At 45.5% G+C, this 26,347-nt stretch overlaps 1 protein-coding gene across 3 annotated transcripts in view; it reads left to right on the top strand.

The window, feature by feature from the left end:
- The window catches only part of Ppil2 (peptidylprolyl isomerase like 2), a 30,456-nt gene that overhangs the window by 3,260 nt on the left and 849 nt on the right, over nt 1-26,347 (top strand). Inside the window, exons 2-20 of one of the 3 annotated variants that reach the window (XM_047561202.1) lie at nt 947-996; nt 1,758-1,803; nt 3,615-3,677; nt 4,234-4,285; nt 7,641-7,692; nt 10,025-10,116; nt 11,172-11,261; nt 12,070-12,145; nt 13,694-13,854; nt 15,231-15,306; nt 15,651-15,757; nt 16,208-16,297; nt 16,489-16,522; nt 17,111-17,228; nt 23,041-23,097; nt 23,811-23,883; nt 23,973-24,035; nt 24,161-24,297; nt 24,640-24,762. In XM_047561202.1, coding sequence (XP_047417158.1) covers nt 947-996; nt 1,758-1,803; nt 3,615-3,677; nt 4,234-4,285; nt 7,641-7,692; nt 10,025-10,116; nt 11,172-11,261; nt 12,070-12,145; nt 13,694-13,854; nt 15,231-15,306; nt 15,651-15,757; nt 16,208-16,297; nt 16,489-16,522; nt 17,111-17,228; nt 23,041-23,097; nt 23,811-23,883; nt 23,973-24,035; nt 24,161-24,297; nt 24,640-24,736 — 1,534 coding nt within the window. In that variant the 3' untranslated portion in view covers nt 24,737-24,762. Of the gene's footprint in view, nt 1-946; nt 997-1,757; nt 1,804-3,614; nt 3,678-4,233; nt 4,286-7,640; nt 7,693-10,024; nt 10,117-11,171; nt 11,262-12,069; nt 12,146-13,693; nt 13,855-15,230; nt 15,307-15,650; nt 15,758-16,207; nt 16,298-16,488; nt 16,523-17,110; nt 17,229-23,040; nt 23,098-23,810; nt 23,884-23,972; nt 24,036-24,160; nt 24,298-24,639; nt 24,850-26,347 lie in introns of those variants that run through there. The other 2 variants (XM_047561203.1, XM_047561204.1) reach the window with 2 other exon arrangements.

Raw genomic sequence — 26,347 nt, 5'->3', positions numbered from 1 at the left:
TTTCAGTCTCCAGCAGGCGCCTCAGGATGGAATTTGCCCCACCTAAAGATGGGAGCTTCTGCTTCCAGGATAATCCCAGATGGCCACAGTGTCTTCCAAATGTGTTGGCAAATGGGGAGCTGCTGCTCAAGGTGTGGTCATGGTCGACTTGGATACCTGGAGGTGGAGTGTGGTTGATCGGGCAGGGGTCCTGGAGGTGGGGTGTGATCGGTCTTGTTGAGGGGTCCTGGCTGTGCGGTGTGGTCAGTCGGGCAGAAGGGTCCTGGAGATGGGACTCAGTCAGGCTGGGGGTCCTACAGGTCCTGGCTGTTGTCTCAAAATGGCGGCAGCCACGTGTAACCAAACCTGCAGGTTCTGCGTCAGTGGACTTCCACTCAACAGCAGGCAACTGGCAATCCACTGGCGGTCTGCGGTTGGTCTGCTGGCTACCAGCGGACAGTTGGCAGGTGGACCTTGGGCAGTGGATGATCGGTAGGTGAAAGGCAGGAGATGGGCAGGCAAGAGGCAGGCAGATGGCAGATGATAGTTGCCAGTCAGTGAGCAATCTGCACTCAAAAAGTGGTCAATATGTTGGCAGACTGCAGGTGATTGCAATGGACAAATGGGGTAAACAGCAGGGGATTGATAAGCAGCAAAGTCTGCCTCACTGAGAAACATATCCTCTGGTTGAAACCCAAGTTATGGAGCGACAAAGAATGCAGCCTCCCTGTAGTCTGCCATCTTGGATCTCCAGTTTGTTTCTTTCAGAGCAAAGCAGAAATGTTGTTTTCTATTTCCTAGTCTCTGTATCCTCCTGCCTACTTTGTTTATCACTATTTACCTGACACCTAACAGGTATTTTAATAAGCGTTTGCTGAATAAGCAACAGTTACATTATTAGTTACTTACCTCACAGACTCTGTCATCTCTAAAAAGAGGAGATAGTAATATTCTTTCTGTCCTTCAGGTACATTACCTGTGCTGAATATACTCACTTTTATGGTGGCAAGAAGCCAGGTAAAGCATAAAATTCTTCTTTTTTCCATGGTACATGGGGGTGGTATTAAGGAATGATGTCTTCAGTCTACTGTAAGTTGTAAAAATGAACAGTTAACAAGAACAGACATTGTAATAGACAACTGGACTGAGGATGTAGCCCACAAAAAAGGAAATATACTCAGCATAGGAGAAAATGTTTCATCTTGGTGGGGATTTTTCAAAATGTAGGTTTAAATAACATGTTGTTTTTTATTTTGAGACAGGGTCTCACCAAATTGCTTAGAGCCTTGCTAAGTTGCTGAGGCTGGCTTCGAACCTATAATCCTCCTGCCTCAGCCTCCAGAGTCTCTGGGATTACAGGCATGCACCACTGTGCCAGGCTCCATCTAAGTTCTTTTTGATGTACCCCATGTGTTTTTCATTATTTCAAAAGATTTTTAATCCATGGGCTGGGAGGTGTAACTTAGTGGTAGAGCATATGCCTAACATGCACAAGGCTCTGGGTTCAATCCCCAGCACCAAAACAGACAGAAAAGTTTTAATCCATAGCAATTGCTATACTAGGTAATTTGCATCAACTTTTTTTTTTTTTTTTTTTTTTTTGCGGTGCTTGGGGTTAAACCCAGGGCCTTGTGCTTGCAAGCAAGCACTCTACCAACTGAGCTATCTCCCCAGCCCTGCATCAATTTTTTTATAAAATGTAATTGAATTGTTGTTAGGTGCACATAGATGAAATATTTTACAAATAAGTTTAGTGTTTTTTATTTCATTTTAAACAGATATCCCACAAACAAATTTTCGTCGTTTACCTTTTGATCACTGCAGGTAAGGGTTCTAAATGTTTATCTTTCTCTGTGGTTCTCTTATATATGTTGGACATCCTTTTTCTGAAATGTTTGAGACTAGATGTGTTTCAGATTTGAGAGCTTCTCAGATTTTGGAATATTTGCATAGACTTTTCATTTAAGCATCTCTACTCTGAAAATCTGAAGTCCAAAATGTTACAAAATTTAAAACTTTTTTGAGCATTGATGTGACACACAAAATTTTTGGATTCTGGAGCATTTTGGATTTTATTTTCAAATTAGGGGTGCTCATCATGTGCTGTCTGGTAGTGAATCTGAAGGTGTAGGTGGGGATCATTTATATTTCTCCACCTGCATCTTCCTTGATGGGAGGCAGTGGACCCAACCATGATGACAGGTAGTATATATTTTTTATTTCTTATATCTGTGTTTACAAGCTTTGTCTTTTTTTAAAAACTATTCTTTAAAAAAAAATATATATATATATATGTATATGTATATATATATATATATATATTTTAGTTGTAGATAGATACAATACCTTTATTTTATTTATTTATTTTTATGTGGTGCTAAGGATTGAACCAAGAGCCTCACATGTGCTAGGCAAGCACTCAACCACTGAGCTACAATCCCAGCCCAAGCTTTGTCTTTTTTAACCTCATTCTTACCTTCCAAGGAGAGGAGGCCCTGTTGTTAAGTCCATTTTATGGTTGAGAGAACTGATGCTTAGAAGAGTGAAGCACCTTGCTCACAGGTCACATCTGGAAAGATTGGGTCACTGAGTCTTGACCCCGTGATCTGACCCCAGGCCCACACCTGTAACATTTTACTCTTGTTAGAGAAATTAAGTAATAACAGCATGAACAGCAGCAAGAGTAATGATATAATGAGGACTTTCTTCACTTACATGTGAACCCAGGCACTGGTGGGAATGAGAAGGAACCCAGATGCAGAGCCACCTAAAGGCTGCTTCCAGCCAGATTGGTCTGGTTATGAACAGAAGTGGGGACCTGTTGGAGGGTTAAATAGCTTGTGGTCAGGGCCTTTGCAGAACGCCTTATCCCCATATCCATGTGTGAGAATTTCCTGTGGGCTCCCAGGGACTTAGGTATTGATTTAGTCATGTGGCAGCTTCGTGGAAATGTGAGGGACTGTGTACACACTCTGTGGTCAGGAAAAGATAGGGTACCTACCCCAGACCACAGTAGCCCCATTATTCCCTCTCAGGATTTGGGAGGATAGCTTTCAGTATAAAAGCTTGGCCTGTCTGCTATGTGAAGTTTTAGAGATGGAATCCCACTCTTGCCTCCCTAAGCCTATGTCCAGGGACCAGTTCTTTTTTTTTTTTTTTAAGTATTTATGTTTATTTTTCTTTTTTTCCATTTGTTTGTTTATTTATTTGTTTGTTTGTTTGTTTGTTTATATGTGGTACTGAGAATCAAACCCTGTGCCTCACACGTGGCAGGCAAGCGCTCTACCACTGAGCCATCACCCAGGGACCAGAATTGATAACAGAACTGTTATAGACATGTAGTGAATGTGAGAGAAGCCTGGTTATTGTAATTCTAAAGCCCTGTGACACCTCCTTGGGCCTGTGCCTTGTACTTAACAATTTACGCTGCAAACTTTGGAGGGAGCAGGCATCAGGGTCACCTTTGGTGCTGACCACCAGTACAAGCTATGCAGAGAAGCCCCTGGAACTGTTATAGGAATGATTGAAGGATGGAAGCCAAAGGGAGGTATCATGAGTACTATGTAGGGTGGCCTGGCCAGCCCATGGTGCAGTCAGTGTGTCCAGCAGCTGACCAGGAATGATTTCTTTTTCAGTCTTTCTCTGCAGCCCTTTGTCTACCCAGTCTGCACCCCAGAAGGTGTCGTCTTTGACTTGCTGTGAGTTTTACCTTGAATTTTGATCTACAAACATGGTGAGATTGTTGACACGTACTAAGGAAGAAGGTGTTGGGTTTGTGGGTCCAGACAGTGCCAAGCTAGGCAATGTCAAGGTCACTAGATCCTGATCCCAGCAGTCTCAGGAGTTGTGAGTGGACCTGTTGGTGACTAAGGAGGGATAGCCAGGACCTCAGGGACATGGCAGCAGTGCTGCTGTGACACGTCCCTTTTCCCTGTCAGGTAAGGGGCTTTAACTGACAGTTGCTCCTGTCCCTGCCAGAAGTGGGTTCAAATTGCTCTTCATCTTCTATATGTGAAGGTCTTTGTGTTTTAATTGGCACTATTTTAGAATGTTTATGAACTGGATACTTTCACTTTATAAAAGCAGAGCCATAGAGAAGGCATATGCCTTTCCAGGGCTGTAGTTTGAAGTATTATGCTTATACTTTTAAATTTTTGAGATTGAACCCTGGGCATTGCACAGGCTAAGCATGTGCTCTACCCCTGAGCTACACCCCAAAACCTGGTGACACTTTCTGTGTTCTCTTTCCTTCAGGAATATTGTTCCATGGCTTAAGAAGTATGGGACTAACCCCAGCAATGGAGAGGTAGGTGGCCATGTAGGAGTTTGATGCTGGTGAGAGCTGTCTTCTTGCCTTTACTTTGTTCTGGTCATTTTCATGTACACATGGACCTGGTAGAGAACCATTCATGGGGAGTAAGTACACACACGGTGAAGAGTAATAGGCCGGGCTGGGGAGATAGTTCAGTCGGTAGAGTGCTTGCCTCACAAGCACAAGGCCCTGGGTTCAATCCCCAGCACCACAAAAAAAAAAAAACAAAAAAAAAAAACAGAGTAATAGGCCTTCCCTCTCCTCACCACACCCACTCCAGAAATGTCCACTTTTGGACTTTTGGACTCCAGAAATGTCCACTACATGGGCATGTGTTTATGAATTTACATTGTCCTTCCATACCTGTACATTGTGAATCTGCATGTTAAACCAACTACCAATCATAAATATTTGAAAGAAAATTATGTCCATACTGAAAATATACAGAATTTTTCCTTGTCATTATTCCTTATATACTACAGTATAACAATATTTATATAGCACTGATATTGTATTAGGTATTATATAAGTCATATAAAGAATGACTAGGGATGCAGCTCAGTGGTAGAACACTTGCCTAGCATGTGGGAGGCCCTGGGTTCGATTGCCAATACCACACACACACACACACACACACACACACACACACAAAAAAAAAAAAAAAAAAACAAAAAAAACCCCTCTCATCTACAGATATTTTAAATGTGCAAGAGGATATGTGTAGTTTCTGTGCAAATACTGTGCCATTTTATATGAGGTACTTGAGCATCTATGAATTTTGATATCCTGGGGGGTCCTGGAACCAATCTGCTATACTGAGGAACTACTATATATGCCTTTTCTTTGACCACAGATGAGATCATAGTGGATGAACCCGTGTACCCTGCTTTATGTGCCCTGCAGTGTGTCTTGGAGACCTTATAAACATATTGTTGCAGAAATCACAGCCTTTTCTGTGTTTCAGTGTATATCCTTCTTTGTGGGATTACTACACTGGATTTTAAATTGTTTGCCATTATAAACAGGTGAAGGAAATGCCCCTATGCATGTTTCTTTGGGGAGGTAGAAGTATCCATCCAGCAGTACTGAGTCAAAGGATGGGCGCATTTTCAGTTTTGGTAGCTACTGGTGAATTACCTTCCAAAGCTGTTGTATGCTTCAGATGCTTGATAGCAGCATGTGAGTTGACCCTGTGACCTCAGCAACACAGGGTAGGTTTTTTTTTTTTTTGCTGTTTATAGGTAAAAAAATTAATCTTTTATTTTTAATTTTTATTAAAAAGTTTTTTTTTCATTCTAATTAGAGGGAGAGAGAGACAGAGAGAGACTGACACTTCAGGGAAGATGAGTCCCTCCAGGGGCAATACCAGTGACCCACCTCCTTTTGTCATTCCCCATCTGTCTACAGTTACAATTCATTTAGTTCATTGAAACTAGGATGGACTGATTTGGATTACAGTTTTCATAATTTAATTATTTCACCTCTGAATATTCCTGCATTAACATAGGAGCTTTGGAGAGGGACATCTCATGTCCAGACTATTCTAGTGAGTTAAATTAACTCACTTCTTTTATGCCCTGCACACAGGTCCAATGCTGTGAATTCTGTGCCACTCAGGGAGAGTATTCCTTGAGTAAAATTCCAGCTCATTTTCCTTTAACCCCACTATATGTCTTTATCATAATCCCACTATATTCCTGCATTTAATCATTCTGTCTGTTCTCTTGGTCCCTTTACTTCTATTTCTATTTGTTTTTTACTTTGATTTAATTAATTAATTAGTTAATTAATTTTTTTTTTTTTTTCAAACTAGAGCTTGAACTCAGGGACTCTTGCTTGCTAGGCAAGTTCTCTATCACCAAGGCACATCCCCAGCCCTTGGTCTCTTTACTTCTTAGAGGTTTGTCTCCTTCCCTCTGTGGGTCCATTTTTCCATTTATTCAGCAGCACCCATCCATTCACATTTGTTTAAAAAGCCTGTCTTTTCTCCAGTGTATGTTTTTGGCACCTTTGTCAAGGATCAGATGACTGTAGGTGTGTGGGTTTCTATTCTGTACCATTGGTCTATGTGTCTATTTTTATGCCAGTACCATGCAGTTTTTATTACTATAACTCTGTAGTATAATTTGAAGTCAGGTATTGTGATGTTTCCAACCTTGCTTTTTTTGGCTTAGAATTGCTTTATTTCTGGGTATTTTATTCTTCCAAATGAATTTTAGGACTTTTTTCTAGTTCTGTGAAGAATGTGATTGGTATTTTGATGGGGACTGCATTGAATGTGTATATTGCTTTTGGTAGTATGGCCATTTTAACAATATTAATTCTGCCTCTCCATGAGCATGGGAGGTGCAGAGACCCTATTTCCAAGTCAGGTCACTTTCACAGGTTCCCAGCAGGTGTGAACTTCAGGGGAACATTTTTCAACCAAGTATAGAGGGTGATTCTTGTGCAGTTTACCCAGGGACCCTGTTCTTCCTCTTGGCCTGACACATTTACTCCTCCCTCTCCTTGGAGTTTGGGGCAAGAGCAGCATAGACTGTGAATAAGATGGAGAGTCAAGACCCCAGAACATGGAGTCCCTATGCTGGTGCTGTCGTCAGCTCCCGTTGCTGGGTGGAAGTACCCTTGGCAATAAGACTCTTCCCAGGGAATAGGATGTAGTTGAGTGGCAGAGTGCTTGCCTAGTATATACAAGGCCCTAGGTTTGATCCCCAGCACAAAAAAAATATAAATAGAATTAAGTTCAGACTTCATAGAAGTATAAAACCAACTTTCATCTTGTAGCCTCAACCTTTAGTCCTATCTCTTTCAGTCCCAGTGGTCATCTCTATTGGCATTTGTGTGTTTACAAATGGGTTCTACTCAGAGCCAGTAGGGGTGGATGGTGGTTTATGTAAATGTAGCCTTGTGCACACTATTCTGCAGCCCCCTTTTGAGTCCTGGCAATGTTCTGGAGCTTGACCAAAGAGGTCCCCACAGCTAGAGATCTGTTCTGTAGCTGCAAAGGATTGACTGGGCAAAGACCTTTCCAACCTATCTGTTTTCACCTGGCTTCTTAGCCTTTCATTTCTTCACATTTTATTATTATTATTATTATTATTATTATTATTATTATTAATTTTGGTACCAGGATTGAACTCAGGGGCACTTAACCACTAAGCCACATCCCCAGCCCTTATTTTGTATTTTATTTAAAGACAGGGTCTCACTGAGTTGCTTAGTCCCTTGCTAAGTTGCTGAGACTGACTTTGAACTCATGATCCTCCTGTCTCAGCCTCCCAAACTGCTGGGATTACAGGTGCGCATCACTGCACCCACTTCTTATTTATTATTATTTTGTGTCTTTCAGAAACTTGATGGCAGGTCCCTGATCAAGCTGAACTTTGCCAAGAACAGTGAAGGTAAGTCCCTTTTATAGCCAGCTCTAGGATTGGCTCATGGAACCCCAGGGTTCCTGCTCTCATCAAGTTTTTTTTTTTTTTTGCTGTTGTTCTAATTAGTTATACTTGACAGTAGAATGCATTTTGACACATCATATATAAATGGAACATAACTTCTCATTCTTCTGGTTGTACATGATGTAGAATCACATCAGTCATGTAGTCATATATGCACATAAGGTAATAGTGTTTGATTCATTTTACTGTCCCTCTTACCCCATACTCTCTCCCCTCTCAAGATCTTTTATCAGTTCTTCCTTCCTTCCCTTCTCCTTCCTCTCTTTCCTCCCCTTCCTTCCTTTTCCTCTCCTTCCTCTTTTCCTTCCTTCCTTCAATCTGATTGAATCTAGGGCTTTGCACATGCTAAGCACATACTCTACCACTGAACTACATCTCCAGCCCTCAGTCATTCCTTTCTGAACAAGTTAGACACATGTTTTTTTCTCAAAAGATATCACATGACTTCATAAAGGTCCAGATAGTTTTAAAATGGGGGTGAACTGGCACAGATCCACTTTTTTTCTACAAAGGCATTCAGTCCATTGAACCACCAATGGCCTTTGTGGGCACAGTTGGACCCTGTGGGGTGTGAGGCATCTATTCATTGTTGGAGGCAGAATCAGGGTAGGCGGGTTAGGCTATGGTGTGGGTGGTCTGGAGGAATCTCTTGGCTAGGCTCTTGTCACCATCACTTTATTATTATTATTTTTTTGTACCAGGGATTAAACCCTGGGGCACTTAAACATTGAAGTACACCCCCAGCCCTTTTTTTTTTTTATTTTGAGACAGTCTGTTGCTTAGTTGCTTGGGCCTTGCTAAATTGTTGAGGCTGGCTTTGAACTTGTATTCCTCTTGCCTCAGCTTCCTGAGTCACTGGATTTATAGGTGTGCACCACTGCACTCAGCTTGTCATCATCACTTCTAAAGTCCCAACCCAGCTTGAAGACTTTTTGCTTTATATTCTTACATGCCTTCTTCTTGTCTCTTGGCCAGATACCAGGACTGAAGTGACCACCCTGTATAGTTCCTATCTGAGGTGCTCATCTTACTGGAGGTCTTTGTAGCCCTAACCTTGGTCTCCTTTTGCCATGCAGATGCTGTGGTTTAGGTTGGTTTAGCCAGGCCATTTATAATTCCTCAGCTTCACTTCTGCTTGCATTGAATTTTAAAATTAGTCAGTGGTGGAAACTTAAAGTTGTCTTACTCGTTTTCTTTTTTTTGTTTTTTTGGTACCCTGGATTGAACCCAGGGGTGCTTAACCACTGAGCCACATCCCCAGCCCTTTTTATATTTTATTTAGAGATAGGATCTTGCTAAGTTGCTGAGGCTGAGGCTGAGGCTAGCTTTGAACTCATGATCCTCCTGCCTCAGCTCCCAAGCCACTGGGATTATAGGCATGCACCACCATGCCTGGCTGTATTTTGGCACCTCTTGGGATGATGTCAAAGCATTTTCCAGACATGGAATTATTTCCTGCTTAAATACTTAACTGTGTAACTCTAAAAGATAAGGACTTACCTTATCACAGTAGCATTACAGCACCTAAAAAATTAGGCATTTCTTAGCCTAATCAAATGTACACCCACTTGTCAATGTGGGTGACATTGCTAAGACCCTTAGTCTTTAAGTTCCTGCCCACCTTTTGTTTGTTTTGTGTTTTATTTTTTTGGGACTTATTAGACAGGGCTGCTGGGTGGGGGGTTATTAGGGCAGGGGACCATCAGGAATTTGCCACAGTAGCCCAGGTGAGAGATGAGGAAGGTGAGGAGACAGTGTGACTGGTGGATGCTACAGCTGTGAGAAGTAGGAGCAGCTGTGAGAAGTAGGAGCTAGGTCACTGGGAGAATGGACTGTTTCCTACCCAGGGATGGCTTCAAGAGGAGGAGTAGGAATGAGCTATCATGGGATCACCTGGGACATGCTAGGTCCACCTGTCTGAGGAAGGTGAGGCAGGGGTTTACAGAATGAATAGGAGGGGCTGGGGAGATAGCTCAGTCGGTAGAGTGCTTGCCTTGTAAGCACAAGGCCCTGGGTTCAATCCCCAGCACCAAAAAAAAAAAAAAAAAAAGAAAAGCAAAGAATGAATAGGAGTTTACTAATTATGCTTGGGAATAGGACTTGAGCAGCTGCTGTCTCTCTGGATCCCAACTTTGTGCAGCTGCCTTGGGGTTTCCCCTTCTCCCTTTCTCTGACCCTCAGCCTGAGTTCTCTCTTGCCTTGCCCCTCAGCTCTTTTTTGGGATGATCAAAGCTCTCAGGGGTGACTGACTTTCCTGTATGTGCCTTCTCTCTAGAGAAGTATCACTGCCCGGTGCTGTTCACTGTATTCACCAATAACACCCACATTGTGGCCATCAGGACGACTGGCAATGTCTATGCCTATGAGGTGGGTCCTCACTGCAGGGAGTGTGGGACTGTGTGGCATCAGACCCTTGGGTATGTGCTTTGGGCACACTCTCTCGTCCTGGCTGAGCATTGGGAGTGAACAAGCATGCTCTGTTCTCATGGGATTTATAGTCATAGCCACCAGCATGGGCTTTCCTGCCAAGACCTGGCTGGGTACCTTCCCATTTTCAGACAGGTCCAGAAAAGTGGAGAGGTACTTCCTGGGCCCTCTGGACCTGAAGTCCAGGCAATTCTGATTGCTGAGCTTGGGGGAGGTGGAGGTGTCTTTATACCCCAGAGGGCAAAGATCAGGCCCAGGAAAGAACCTTTGCTCTGCGAACAGGCCCCAATGACTCTAAGGGGACTTGTGGACCCCATGGGGCAAGGGGAGGTGAGATTCCTAGGTGTCCCTAGGAAGGAGTGAACACCAGTCTAGGGGGAGGGGTTCTGGCAGGGAGTGGGTATAAGGACAGGAGGCAGCAATTTCCCCATCTGTCTTGCTCAGAGTTGGGGCAGGGAGGAACCTCACGTTGCAGAAAAGCCTGTGCACATTTCTTTCCTCACTTGGACATTTTCAGGGTCTCTGTGGCCAGTGCTGCCCCAGAAACTCTTGGGCTGCTTCTTGCCCATAGCACATAGATTGGCTTGGTTAGTCCTTGCTGGCAGAGCCAGAGCACCACTAGACTACATTCTACAAGGGCAGGCACGTTGTATTCTTGTTCACCACCTGTCTCTGGTCCTACCACTGGGCCTGGTGCATGAGCAATGCTCAGTGAAGATGGGAATGAGTGAAGGGTGGCCTCACTGAGCCTGTTGGCTGATATGTAAAATCTACCTGAGATCATCCTACAAAGAATACTGAGCGTGCTGCCAGCCAGCTCTGCCCTTCATGTAGGGACTGTGGCCAGGAGCCCATGGTATGTACATGGTAGTCTCCACCTGGTTTCTCATCTCTCAGTGGTGCTGTGGTCTGGTCAGCCCCAGGCCTCCCTGCCTGCAGGCCCTTGGACTGGGATCTAGGGTGAGTACTGTAACTATAGCTCTTCCTGGCTGTAGGCAGTGGAGCAGCTAAACATCAAGGCCAAGAACTTTCGGGACCTGCTGACCGATGAACCCTTCTCTCGGCAGGACATCATCACCCTCCAGGTGAGTGTCACCTCCTGCCAGGAGAGCCCACTCCAGAACCTCTGCTCTGCTTCTCTTTCCTGCCCAGTTTGATGGCCTCTCCCATGACTGTGGTTGTGATTCCTCAGCTTCTTAACACCCCCAGCCCCACCTGCAGTCACCCAGGGCTTTGGCATGGGCCGCTACCTCTTTGGTTCTCTTTGGCCATGGCTTCTGCAGTGCCTCTGTGTTGTCAGGTGCCTTATCTCTTCCCCCACAGTCATCTCAGGGTATCAGACTGTTAGCTTTGCAAGCTGGCCCTGCTCCAGTCACCTCGAGGATAGGAGAGGGCATATGCATTGTGCCACATGTAAACAGGGTGTCCCTGTATATGTTGGGGAACCTTGAGTGAACCTATGAGAACTCTGATGTTGAAAAGCAAGGACCACCAGATTGGAGCTGAGGTTAGAGCAGGCCTGCAGGAGCTACCAGTTCCCCTCTGTGGCTTGTCCCATACTGATTGGAACTTGGCCCCATAGCTACCCAGGCCATCCAGTAGTTACTCAGGCCATCCAGCAGTTAACTTACCAGCAAGTAAAGCTCCATAACTGTGTGCCCCAGAGGATAAGGATGCAGTTTGCTGATCATCTGAGCAGCTAGGTGGTCTGTGCCCTATCCCTACCCATCCTCATTTGTCATCCAGCCTGCAGCAGAGGCCCCCCTCCTTCTCTGCTCAACCCCTCAGTGCTGGCCTGTTCTGTAGGCACATGCCCACCACCCTTTGCTGCCTGTGGCAGCTGTTTGGCCACAGTCCTGGGTTCACTGTCCTAGGTGTTCTCTTTTGCCATAGGACCCCACCAATTTGGACAAGTTCAATGTCTCCAACTTCTTTCATGTTAAGAATAACATGAAAATAACAGACCCAGGTATGTACAACCAGGGACTGGTCTGGGTGGAACATGGGCTATACTCCCTGGGCAAAGCCCCTGCCTTCCTGGGACCCAGGGACTCCAGGCTTCTGGCTCTAGCCTAGCTATACCTCAAGTTTCCTGAATCCATGTTCAGTGTCTGATGTTCAGAGAATCAACCAGCTGCTATTATGGGAACCTCAGAAGGTGAGACTTTCCAGGACATCTCATTTTCCCTTCCTCAGCTCTGGTGGACATGGACACCTCCCTGGATTTCTGTTGACCAGTGCTTTGTCTAGGGAGTATTGATGGAGGTGTCACTGAGGTGGAGGTTCTGGGTGACATTAGGCTCATGTCCTGGGGGCAGCTGGGCCCTTTGTCCCTGTACTTCCTGTGGTTGACCAGTGTCAAGGAACACACTGTGGAATGAAGTTCCACAATTTTCTTAGTTCACTTGGGGCTGCTTTTGAGGAACCAGCAATATTCAGGCTGAGATTAGTTGATATCAGTGCTGTGGAGAACAGCATCCCAGATACTCAGTGATGCACACTGTATGAACCAGTTAGAATTTAGGGAGGCTGAGGCTGAGCACACAGTTGAGGAGATGACTTCCAGAGACCTTGAGGCCAAGACTAGGGCCCAGGGATTCTGTTACTTTCCTTCAGGTAAGCAGCAGCATACACCATCCTGCCTGTTGTGTTTCACATCTGGAAAGACTCCCAAACACTTCTGTCATTTTAAATAGCACTTTTTTTTTTAATCCCCCAGTACTGGGGATGGAACCCAGGGGTACTTGACCACTGAGCTACATCCTAACCTCCTTTATTTTTATTTTTTTATTTTGAGACAGGGTCTCACTAAGTTTCCAAGGCTGGCTTTACACTTGCAGTCCCGCCTCAGCCTCTTGAGTAACTGGGATTTTAGGCATGTGTACTACTGCACCTAGCTACATAAGTTTTTTTGTTTGTTTGTTTGTTTTTAGTACTGGGGATTAAACCCAGAGGCCAGAGGCACTTTACCAGTGAGCTATATCAGCTATTTCCCTAACCCTTTTTTTTTTTTTTTATGTTGAGACAGGGTCTCACTAAGTTACTAAGGCTGGTCTTGAATTTGTGATTCTCATGTCTCAGCTTCATGAGTTGTTGGGATTACAGGTGTGTGCTACTGTGCTCAGCATAAGAAAAAAGTTTTAAGTTAAAAAGCAAAACATACACTATTAAAAGGTTGGTATATACAGATAAATGGAAGGAAGAAAATAAAAGTCAACCCTAAGCCTCTTGCCCATCTTGAGACTGCTGCTAACTGAAGGGGGAAGACCCCTCCAGGCCTGGGACTGGACACCATGGCACTGGGTGTGCTCAGAATGCCTGACCTTGCTGGACCCATCGTTCTGCTGCAATACAATCTAGAACAGTAGCATGGGACCTGCAACATGTCTGGTGGCCCTGGGCTAAACTTTGTGGTAGCTTCTGCTACTATAGTTGGCTCTGGTTTTCTGTCTCCATCATACCCATCTGTGGATGCTGCTGTGGTTTGGCTACTCAGGACCTCCATACTGTTTTGTAGATGAGGAGAAGGCCAAACAGGACCCATCTTATTATTTGAAAAACACAAATACTGAGACCCGAGAGACACTCCAGGAGCTATACAAGGAGTTCAAAGGGGATGAAATCTTGGCAGCCACCATGAAGGCCCCTGAGAAGAAGAAAGTGGACCAGCTAAATGCTGTAAGTAAGCAGCTCCATTACCTGCCTCTCTCAGCCCTGTGAAGTGTTCTGGGGAAGGGACTCATGGAGCCTAGGATATATTTGGAGGACATATGACTGGGACTTTCCCCAGAACTGTCCTGGACCTCAGGAGCTCTGGATACCCAAACCAAAGGGCTGCTGAGATAGCTGGGCCCTGTGAGAGGGATCACACAGACCTCCCAACTGAGTGTGAAAGAATGGGTGGTAAACCAGGGACAAAGGAGTTAGCCAAGCTGAGGAAGGACTGCCTTATGCCCAGGTCCCTGACCTGGCCTTGGGTGTTTGGCTGCCTGCCTCCAGAGGCTGCTTTATACCTTAGGACACAGCAGTCTTAGGGCATGCAGGTCTGTGGTGGCAGGGAGACGGGGTACAGGAGCCCAGGATAAAGCCAGGGAGACTTTCAGGAACTGCTGAGATATTTGAGGCTACCTGCCTGGCCTTTGCCTGGGTTGTCCTGTTCATTTTTCCTTGAGGTTCCATCAGCAGTGGGAATGCTGGTATTTGTGTTTGGTCTTTCAGGCACAGAGCTCTGTCTCCCCTGTGCAGTCAGGACTGGTGAGCCAGAGCTGCAGGCAGTGCAGAAGCTGGGGGTAGTTAGCTCTGAGGTTCTCTTCCCCCATAAGGGATTAACCAAGAAAACTTTGGAAAACTAAAAAGAAGTTCAGCTGTGTGTGGCGTCACAGATCTGTAATCCTAGCAACTTAGGGGACTGAGGCAGGAGGATCACAAGTTCAGAGCCAGCTTCAGCAACTTAGTGAGGCCCTAAGTAACTTAGCAAGACCCTGTCTTCAATCACTAGTACTAAAAAAAGAAAAAAAATGGAGGATCATTGCCTATGATCCTCCCACTGGAACACAGCCATCCTTAGCACATTGCCGCATTTATTTCTTATGGGCAAGCCCACTTTATTTCCTTCTCTCTAGGATAAAAAATAAATAACACTTATTAGGACTTTGGTTTTTTTTCCCCCCTGATTAAAGAGATCATCTCTTAATGTACAAAAATTTGAAATCTTTAGAAAGAAACAACTTCCTTGTACTTCTGTCCCTGGAGAAGGCTGACCCTGTGTGATATTTATGCCCAGGTTTTGACTTACCATCTTAAGTTGGAGCCCAGTTGAGCCTGTGGACCCCTGGCTCCCACCCAGGCCAATTGCACACCCATGGGCCTGGCCTTGGCCTCTCTCTCCCACTGCCATTACCATGTGCCTTATCCTCTGGCATACTGGCTCCCAGGTCTGAGCTCTGAGGAAAAGGCCCTTATAATCCTGGCTGTCCCACTGGGCCTGTGCATGGTGGTCAGGGAAGCTGAGAGAGGCACAAGGCAGGACCTAAGCAGCATGGTTTTCCTGGCAGGCCCACTATTCCACGGGAAAGGTCAGCGCTTCCTTCACCTCCACTGCCATGGTGCCAGAGACTACACATGAAGCAGGTAACTGCCTGTCTCTCAGGTCCCCAGGGGCCCGAGTTCACAGTGGCAGCAGCTGGGGCCTCCTTCCTATCATGTAGGTACTGCCCATCCTCATCTTGGGTCCAGGTGCTTCCAGCACCCCTCTTTTAAGTGCTGAGCCCCTGCTTGCCCCTTGTGGCCCTAAGCCCCATGGTGCCCAGGCAACCTGACTATGAACAGGGTAGACCTTCAGCCTTCAACTCCTATGCTGATCAGAGCTGGGGTCTTCCCCTGGCTGGATGCTGGATGTCAGAGGTCATGGGGCCTGGGTAGAGGGGCTGCTCCAGGTGAAGGGTAGGATCAGAGCTTGGGCGTCTGTTTAACAGCTGCCATTGATGAAGATGTGCTGCGCTACCAGTTTGTGAAGAAGAAGGGCTATGTGCGGTTGCACACCAACAAAGGTGATCTTAATCTGGAATTGCACTGTGACCTGGTAGGTGTGACAGCCAGTTCCCTCACCCAACACGAGGTCTTATCTGGCTGGGGTCATTCAACATCCTTGTCTTAAACATGAAGCTGCAGTTAGTATATGCTTGTAGCAAGTCCAGCTTGTCCTTCAGAGGAAGCTGAGGTGTCTTGGCTTCCTTCTCAGGGGTGCTATTTGCAGCATGATGTTTCTCCTCAGCCACTTGCTGGGCAGATGTGGAGGTGTGCATACATCCAAGAAAAGTTAGGCCTGACTTCAACTCTGTTCTGCAGCTTCAGATGTCCTGTCTAGTTTCTAGGGTCCATCCTTGACTTGGGGCTCTACTGGACTCAGGTCTCTGTTGCTCTGCAGGCTGGGTAACTGCCCATCCCTGCTGCATGATAAAGGCCCTGTGTGGCTTTCGTGACCTGCAGTTGACTGCTTCATGCCTCACAGAAGAATTGGGCTATTTTTCAGACACCAAAAACCTGTGAAAACTTCATCAAGCTCTGCAAGAAATGCTATTATGACGGCACCATCTTTCACAGGTCCATCAGGAACTTCGTGGTGAGTGGCACCAGTCAGTGTTGGCCACAGGTGTACTCAGAAAGATGGTCTGGAGGCTTTTTGTCCTGAGACTTCAGACCCCCTGGGAAGCCCTCTGTTAGGTGGGGAATATGTTCAGGCAAGGCAGGCAGTGTAGTGGAAGGTAGCAAGTGGCCTCAGACTGACTAGCTCACTGGCTTTTGTTCTTGCAGATCCAAGGGGGAGACCCTACAGGCACAGGCACAGGTGGGTACCAACGCTGGACCCGTCCTCGACACCACTGGCTGCTCCTTAGGGCATGAGGGGCAGGTGGGTGGGGAGAGCTCTGGATGTGGAATCTGGAAGACCAGAGATAGGATTGTACCTCAACCACCAGCACCATATGGTGCCTCAGGCATGTCCCTTGCTTTTCCTGTTTTAGGTGGTAATGAGGCCTATATGATGCAGGGATGGGTCTTATATCCTGGGGCCCCAAAGGCACCCCACCAAACAAAGGGATACTTCAAGGCCTTAGATCCTGGACTGGCTTCCCTTCTGCTGCATCTCAAAACTCATACTGCTTGTTAGCTGCTTAGACCCGACAAATAGCTTCACCCAGCATGGTGCTGATAATGCCTTGTAGTTTTAGCATTCTAATCCCTGGCTCCTTGGGGGCAGGACTGAGTGAGCAACATTCAACCTGTGTGAAGGTGCTAGAGTCCAAGGGAAGTTGGCAATTTGGTGCTTCAGGTTCAAGGGCTCCCTCTGAGGTACTCCTGACCCAGTGAATTGCCAGTACCCCTTGGGACTCAGGTTTTTAGGGCTGCCAACTGACTGTTTTCCTTTATATTCTAGGGGGCGAGTCGTACTGGGGAAAGCCCTTCAGAGATGAGTTCCGGCCCAACCTCTCTCACACAGGCCGAGGCATACTCAGCATGGCCAACTCAGGGCCAAACACCAACAAGTCTCAGTTGTAAGTCTGGGTCCAGATGGCCCAGTGGGGCTGCTATGGGAAGACCTGGGGAGTGACCCAAAGTTTCCTGTAGGCTCTTCCTCTTCTCCCTAAAGGTTGAGCTAGGCCCTAATCAAATCCAGACTGTATAGCACATCTAGGCTGAGTGTGTACCCCTGCAGTCAAAAAGGGGAACCCCCTGGGCTGGGGATGTAGCTCAATGGTGGAGCATTTGCCTAACTTGTAAAAGGCTCTGGGTTTGATCTCTAGCACTGAAAAAAAAAAAAAAAGAAAAAAGAAAAAAAAAGGTATCCCTGAGCAAGTTGCTATTTAGAACTGTGTGTGTACCTATGAGAGCAGCATCCAACAGTTTACCAGGAGGTAAAGGCCTCTTAGAGGAAGAGCTGGTGAAACCAGGACTGTGTGAGTGGCCAGGGGAGTTTAGTGTACTGGATCAGGGAGGGAGGCATGCAGGGGACCAGCAACCAGGGACAGGTGCTGAGGGTGTAGTTGGGGATAGAGAGGCCTCAATATGTATGGAACATGGCTACAGGGGGATAGCCAGCAGGGCCTGTGGATGCCTGGTTGTGTTGGGAGGAATCAGACACCTGTATTTTGAAAGAATAGGTGTTCGTGTTTCATTTATCCATCATCTAAGAATTTGACTTGACTTTCCTTTTGGATGTGTGTGTGTGTGTGTGTGTGTATTGGGGATCAAACCCAGGGCCTTGCACCATTGAGCCACACCCCCAACCTGGATGTCTTTATCTTTTAGTGCAATTTCCCATGGGTCCCCCCCTTTCCTGGATAAAGCTACTTCTTAAGAATTTTTATAATTGGCAATACTTTTGTGAATGGATTTTTTCCCAGTTTTAGGTGATTATTGCTTATGTAGAGCAAAACTATTTTATATCTAGCTACTTTATCAAAATTAAAATTTTTATTAAGAATTTCTTCACCTAGCATTCGCAGGGACCGCAGTTTGAATCCCTGGCACCTCAGAGCAAGGGGAAAAAAAAAGAATTTCTTGGGTTTTCTAGATAGTTCATCAGCAAAATGTGGTGTCCACTTTCCTGTGTGTGCATCAGTCACGTTAATGACACTGTGGCCTCTTAGGGAGGAAGACATGGACATCCTGCCACTCTGAAATGTGGATTTGCCATCTGATAACATTTGTCACTGGGCCTGGTTTTTAGGAGAGGTTAGATGACTTGCCAGAGACTTTTTTATCAGCCTTTGTCATGATGATCACATGACTTGTGGTATTGGTCATGTTAACTGACTGGATCAGGCATGGATGTGAGAGGTGTGCACCCTGCACTAGCAGAACTGGCTCCCACTTTATGGCCTAGAATAGTTAAAATTGTACCAGTGTCCCCATGTGTTAACAGTTGGCCAAGGACAGCACATCATTCCTGCTGCTTCCTCAGGTCTTCCACTGTAAGCCCAGCCAGGATTTTGTCTGTTTGACAGGAATTTGACTCATGTATCCCAGATTTTTAGTTGTTTCCATGAAGTCTCCTTTTCTCTTTGTCTCAGTGCTGATGTTTCCTTTCTCATTCCCAAGCAGTCTATTCCTTCCTTGTTCATGAAAGATTTTATCTGTTTTTAGTTTCTGTGTGATCGTTTTCTGTTTCTCTCTTTGATTGCTTCCTTGTGGTTTCTTTTTGCTTTCTCCACTTTGTTTCTTCTTTATCATGAAGACACATGAGTCTACTTTTTTCTGGAGGTGCTAAGGCTCAAACCCAGGGCTTCAAATATGCTAGGCAAACTATTTCACCGAGCTTACACCCCTAACCCTGTACATTTTGAGGGTATGCATTTCCCATTCACAGCTTGCTGATCATTGTTAGTTCCCTTTAATTTCTTCTTAGCTTTCTTATTTCCAAGTAGTTTGGGTGTATGGTTTGTTTTTGTTGTTTTTGTTTTGTCCTGGGGGAGATACTTTATTTTTTTGTGGTACTGGGAAATGAACCCAGGGCCTTCTACCAGCTAGATAGGCACTCTACCATCTGAACTACATACTGCATGCCTCAGCATTTTTTTTTTTTTAATTTTTTAAAATTTTGATACAGGGTCTTGCTAAGTTGCCTGGGCTGGCCTCAAACTTGCCATCCTCTCAAGGAGCTGGGATTACAGGTGTGGGCCAATATGCCTGACTTATTTTTTTTACTATTTATTTATAATTCTTTGGATTAACTAGATTGTAAAACTTCACGTGGGTCATTTGCCTTCTTTTTTTATTTCTAATATTGTTTTGTACTTTCTCTTGACAACTTTCACTTACTTTAGTATCCTCAAAGAGTTTTAGACTCTTTTTTCCAACTTTGCTTTCCCTCTCCTTTTGTTATTCTTTTACTTCCTTTTTTTTTTTTTCAGGGTCATTTTACTCTTTCTTAGCTTCCTTTATGTGTTAGAAATTAGGAAGAGAACAGCCAGGGGGCAGAATTTAGGTCTGCACAATTGCAGGTTTGACATGAGACTTGCTGGGGGGGCCTTAAGTGTGGTCAGCCTGGTGGGTTCAGTCCTTCGTTGTTTGTGGGGAAGGCCCATGTGGGTTGTCGGGGATGGGAGTGGCATGATGCTATCACAGCGGAGCTGCACCCACCTGCTCCACTCTCTGGTGAGTAGCTTTATGCCTCCTGCATGATGACTTGCCCCAGGACATTTCTCGCTTTCTTCCTTGTTTGATGTCTTCTTCCACCCCTTTACTTTCAGCTTTTTAAGATTCTGAACTTTGTTTTATTTTAGTTCATCCTGACTGTATTTTTTGTTCGTTTTAAATATATGACAGGGGCTGGGCTGTGGCTCAGGGATAGAGTGCATGCCTAGCATGTATGAGGCACTGGGTTCAGTTCTCAGCACTACATATAAATAAATGAATAAAATAAAGGTCTATCAACATCTAAAAAAAATAAATATACATGACAGTGTATTTTGACGTATTATATATACGTGGAGTATAACTTATTCAAATTAGGATCCCATTCTTGTGGTTGAGCATGATGTGTGGTTCATATTCATATATGAAATAGGAAAGTTATGTCTAATTCATTCTACTATCTTTCCTATTCCCATCCCCCTCCATTCCCTTCATTTCCCTTTGTCTAATCCAATGAAATTCTATCATTCCCTCCCACTCCCTTACTGTATGTTAGCATCCACATATCAGAACATTCAGTCTTTGGTTTTTTGAGATTGTCTTATTTCACTTAGCATGATAGTCTCCAGTTTCATTCTTCTTTATGACTGGATAATATTTCATTGTGTATACACCACACTTTCTTTATCCATCATCTGTTGAAGGCACCTAGGTCAGTTCCATTGCTTAGCTATTATGAATTGAGCTGCTATAAATATTGATGTGGCTGTGTCACTGTAGTATGCTGATTTTAAGTCCTTTGGGTATAAACTGAAGAGTGGGAAAACTGGGTCAAATGATGTTCCATTCCAAGTTTTCTGAGGAGTCTCCATACTGCTTTCTGTAGTGGTTGCACCAATTTGTAGTCCCACCAGCAATGTATGAGTGAACCTTTTCTCCCACATCCTCACCAACATTTATTGTTACTTGTATTCTTGATAATTGCCATTCTGACTGGAGTGAGATGGAATCTCAGTGTAATTTTAATTTGCATTTCTCTAATTGCTAGAGATGTTGAACATTTATTTATTTATTTATTCATTTATTTATTTTTGGTGCTGGGAATCGAACCCACGGCCTTGTGCTTGAAAGGCAAGCACTTTACCGACTGAGCTATATCCCCAGCCCCTTATTTTTTTGACCATTCATATTTCTTCTTCTGTGAAGTGTCTGTTCAGTTCCTTAGCCCATTTATTGACTGGGGTTTTTTGTTGTTGTTTTGTTTTGTTTTGTTTTGTTTTGTTTGGTGTTAGGTGTATCCTGGAGATTAATGCTCTGAGGTGCAGGTGGCAAAGATTTTTCTCCCATTCTATAGGTTCTGTTCATATTTTTGATTATTTCCTTTGCTGTGAAGAAGCTTTTTAGTTTGATACCTTCCTATTTATTGATTCTTGATTTTACTTCTTGTGCTTTAGGAGTCTTGTTGAGGAAGTCAGTTCCTAAACCAACACAGTGGAGAGTTGGGCTTACTTTTTCTTCTACTAGGCATGGAGACCCTACTCTAATGCCTAGGTCCTTGATCTACTTGGAGTTGAGTTTTGTACAGGGTGAGAGATAGGGGTTCAATTTTATTGTACTACGTATGGATTTCCAGTTTTCCCAGTATCATTTGTTGAAGAGGTTATCTTTTCTCCAATGTATGTTTTTGGCACCTTTGTTTAGTATGAGATAACTATATTTTTGTGCCTCAGATTCTGTGTCTTCTGTTCTGTTCCATTGGTCTCCATGTCTGTTTTTATTACTATAGCTCTGTAGTATAGTTTGAGGTCTGGTGTTGTGATGCCTTCTGCTTCACTTTTCTTGCTAAGGATTGCTTTGGCTATTCTGGGTCTCTTATTTTTCCAAATGATTGCTTTTTCTAGTTCTATGAAGAATGTCATTGGGATTTTAATTGGAATTGCATTAAATTTGTATAAAGCTTTGTATAAAGCTTTTGGTAGTATGGCCATTTTGACTATATTAAGTCTGCCTATTCAAGAACATGGGAGATCTTTCCATCTTCTAAGGTCTTCTTCAATTTCTTTCTTTAGTGTTCTGTAGTTCTCATTGTAGAGGTCTTTGACCTCTTTTGTTAGATTGATTCTAGAGTATTTTGTTTTATTTTTCGAGGCTATTGTGAGGATAGTTTTCCTGACTTCTATTTGAGCTGATTCATCATTGGTATATAGGAAAGCAATTGATTTGTGGGTGTTAATTTTATATCCGGTTACTTTGCTGAATTTGTTTATGAGTTGTAGAAGCTTTCTAGTGGAGTGTTTTGGGTCTTCTAAATATAGAATCATGTCTTGGCATATAGGGATAATTTGAGTTCTTTTTTTCCTATTCATATCCCTTTAATTTCTTTCTTTTGTCTGATTGCTCTGGCTACAGTTTCAAGGACTATATTGAATAAGTTCATCCTGACAGCCTTAAGTGTGTGTGCTTAACTTCCAGTGGATCTTACTTTGTGCTTTTGAATCACTCTTTATGTTTTTTATTTTTATTTTTTAAAATTTCCTCTTCTTTCTCCTTGTTTGAAAGTTAGATATTTTACTTCTGGGCTAAAGTCAAGAAGCCCATCTATTTAAGCCTAAAGTTACCAGTAACATCTCTACTTTCCCCCAGAAAAGATACCTGGAAAGCTTTCCTTCCAGTCACCCTAGCCATCTCACATATCAGTGTCATTGGCATTTTAACTCTGCCCCATTTTTATGTCACATTAGATACAGTCATTTTCTTGGTCTGTGTATATTTATGTTACCCAGGTTTCCCAATTCCTTTACTCCCAGTCTTCCTTGGCTGCCTCCTTTTTCCTGGTTTGGTGTCCTTGATCCTTTAGCAGGTCCGTGGTGGGGCAGGGCTGTGGTTCTTCCATCCCAACTGGCTTCTTAAAGTGGCCACTTGAATAGGCTGGAGCGGGGCCCAGGGTCTGCACAATAGGAGGTTGGTAACAGCCAAGGAGGCCAACTTATGGGCTTTATTCTGGGGAGCCACAGGTCTGGAGTTAATTTCATAGCCTTGGCTAATAGCCTACTGTGGACAGGCAGTGGGTGGGAGCCAGATGTGCATTATGTATATGCAGAAGCTATATGTTCCCAGAGCAGGCCCTGGAGGGCAGTGGGCTCCTGCTATGGACCAGTAGTTAACTCAGAAGAGCTAGGCTGGGTAGGATAGCTCACAGAATTCCCTCACGCTCTCTTCCTTCTTCCCCAGCTTTATCACATTCCGTTCCTGTGCTTACCTGGACAAGAAGCACACCATCTTTGGAAGGTAAGAGCAGGTGCTGCATGAAGTCTGGGGTGTCCACTTGGGCCAGGCTATTCCTTCCCCAACTTGGATCTCTCATTGCCTCTTCCTATCTTGAGTTTGTGTTTGTTGTGCCCTTGTTATGTCACTGCTGAGGCTGTGGCTATGCAGAGTGGGACATATTTCTGTGGAGGGTGGAGCAAACTCTCTAGACCTGTTGGGTTGACAAGAAGAAACAAGTCCCAGCCCAGCTTGGCCAACTGCCTTGGCTCAGACTGTCTACCTTCTCACTCTGGGTGCCCTTTGGATGATATCCAAGTTGGAGGTCAGGACCAGGTCCTGTCTTTCTCATTATACTCCAGGTGTGGGGGTTGGCAGACTTTCCCACAAAGGCTTAGATGATATTTCTAGATTGGTGGGCCACATGGTCATCTGGGGTTCTATGATAAAACAGGTACAGAAAATATGGAAGCAACAGATGTGGTTCTGTCCAAATAACTGGGAGTTGGATCTGGCCCCATTTGTGGTCTGTTGACCTTACCTTCTGTCTTCCAACCCCTCCTGTCCTGGCTGGCAGCTCTGCTGCTGCCCAAGAAGTCAGGCCAATCTGATTGGGTGGTGATTTCATGGGGCCCCATATCCTGGGCCAGTTCCCATTCTGGTGTGCCTCAGGGACTTCACCATAGTGGGTGTCTTGCCTCCAGGCACATGCAGACCCACCTGTCTCTCTACTCCAGGGTTGTTGGGGGCTTTGACACACTGACAGCCATGGAGAATGTGGAGAGTGACCCCAAAACCGACCGCCCTAAGGTATGTACCCAGGGAAAGCAGAGGGGTCACTGCCCAGCTGTGCAGGAGACCCTGCTGCTTCCTCACTCAACTTCCCCATGTGCCACCAGGAGGAGGTCCGCATTGATGCTACCACAGTATTTGTAGACCCCTATGAGGAGGCAGATGCCCAGGTAAGGAGGGCACAGTGCTACCACCCTGGGTGGGGTCTGGGTAAGCTCTGTCATTCCTTACTGGGGTAGAAGGACCTCCACATCCCCCAGGTACTCCCAAGTCACCCAGTCCTGCTCCTCTCCAGATTGCACAGGAGCGGAAGAAGACACAGCTTGAAGTGGCCCCAGAGGCCAAGGTGAAGTCCAGCCAGCCTCAGCCTGGGAGCCAGGGCCCCCAGACATACCGCCAGGGGGTTGGCAAGTACATCAATCCAGCTGCCACGTGAGTGGGGCAGGTGGCATCTTCCATATTCCTCCCAAAAGCTGGGACCCATTTTCCACAGTGCTCCCATGGGGCAGATTAGGCAGTGGCAAGAAAACCTAATGTACCAGACTTGAGACTGAGCTTGTGCCCTAGAGGCCACTGCAGTCAGAGGGACTATCCATACAGGTTTGGGCAGGGTCTCTGTGTAGGCCAAAGGATCTAAGCACTGGCGGGTAAGGGATTCCTATGAGGGGTGGGCCAGTAGATTTCAGATCACCTGGAGAGGGATGTGGGAGGGCATGGGTTCCTGGCTCAGGGCCTGGCACCTGTGTGACTGCTGCAGCCTGGTTCTTTTCTCAGGAAACGAGCGGCTGAGGAAGAACCATCAACCAGTACAGCTGCCCCCATATCCAAGAAAAAGCCCAGCCAAGGTTTTGGGGACTTCAGCTCCTGGTAGCAGCAGGCTGATCACTCTGGATCCTGGTAGGGATGAAGGGCTTGGGGAGGTTTGTGCCCATGTTCCTTTCTGCCTGACTTTCATGCTGTGATCCAATAAAGCTCTTGCCTATTGCCTGGGTCCCCTTTACTGCCCCCCTAGGAGCCCTTGGCTTCCCCCTTCTTTTACCTGGTATTGGGGTCCCTAGCTTCTTTCCAAGACTAGGGCTCAGCCTTGGATCTGGCTGTAGACCCTGTCTGGGGCTCTGGTCTCCTGTGGGCAGGCCCAGGTTATGAGGAAGGCCTTGTTTCTTTGCTTTTCTTATCCTTTCTTCTGTCATCTCAGGGACAGCCTATATGCTTACTTAGCCTGGTCCCCTGGTACCACTTGGGACCTTGTTAGAAACAAATTCTCAGACCCCAGACATAATTCTGACCTGCTGGGGGCTAGGACTTCCTACTCTTTTTTTGGGGGGAGGGGCAATACTGGGGATCGAACCCTAAGCACTTATCCCCAGCCTCATCCCCAGTCCTTCCCTAGTCTGACAAATGCTTTGGGGCTTCTGAATCTGGAATAGAGCTTTGACAATACTTTACCAACCTTTTTCTACCACCCCTTGCTTGGAACTGGGCCGACTCACCTTTGGGTGTGTTAGGCTGCCTTGCCTCTCAAACCTATATGAGGCTACAGCCCCTGCTGTGATGAGGATGAACAGTGGAGAGGACTTGTCCTCACTGCCTAGTCCCTACTTCTCAGTCCCAGCTCCTCTGCCAGACCAGTTCCCTCAGAATCTCCTGACAAGGATTCCTTCCTTTGACCCATTTTTCTGTGAAATGTTTCCAAAAATTTCCACCCACCTGTTCCTGATCACGTTTTGTTCCATCTTCAGTCTGTGCCTGCCTGACTTTTAGTGTTCTGATATTAGTCACTGATACCTTGGTATCCTCCAGACACCTCTTCCGGAGTATGATTTCTGCTTCTGGGGATAGTGTCTTGTCAGTGTTCTCTCTGGCACCAGACCTATTAGATGCTCTATGCCTGTCCTTGGGCCATCACCCGCTTCCAGCTCATCACATTAAATTCTAACTTAGGCTTGATTCTTGTATTTCTCTTTCCTCATCTACAACCTTGAACCCATCAGTGAGTCTTGACAGCTCTTGGTTCTAGAATGTACCTTCGGCTCTTGATTTTAAATGATACTGACACCACAGGCCTGAGCCCTTTGCCCTCTGGATGGCAGGTGTGCCGTTGCCTGCCAAATGATCTTCACGAGGCATATTTTTCCCATTAATCTTGCTTCATGCCAGCCATTGCCTTTTTTTGGGGGGTGGGGTTTACTGGGGTTCAAACTCAGGCATTCGACCACTGAGCCACATCCCCAGCCCTATATTGCATCTTATTTAGAGACAGGGTCTCACTGAGTTGCTTAGCACCTAGCTTTTGCTGAGGCTGGCTTTGAACTTGCAATCCTCTTGCCTCAGCCTCCCGAGCCGCTGAAATTGTAACTGTACACCACCACACCCCAGTCACTGGCTTTTCTCACCCCCACAGGTCAGCTCCACCTTCTCCAGCCTCTCCCTCTGCATCTGCCCCTTCCCATCAGTCAGAACCCCCGGCTCCTTGGTGACCCTC

The sequence above is a fragment of the Sciurus carolinensis genome, chromosome 8 (assembly GCF_902686445.1).
Source record: "Sciurus carolinensis chromosome 8, mSciCar1.2, whole genome shotgun sequence".
Lineage (NCBI taxonomy): Eukaryota > Metazoa > Chordata > Mammalia > Rodentia > Sciuridae > Sciurus > Sciurus carolinensis.
The sequence above is the reverse complement of the archived record's forward strand: the minus strand, read 5'-3'. Positions and strand labels throughout refer to the sequence as shown.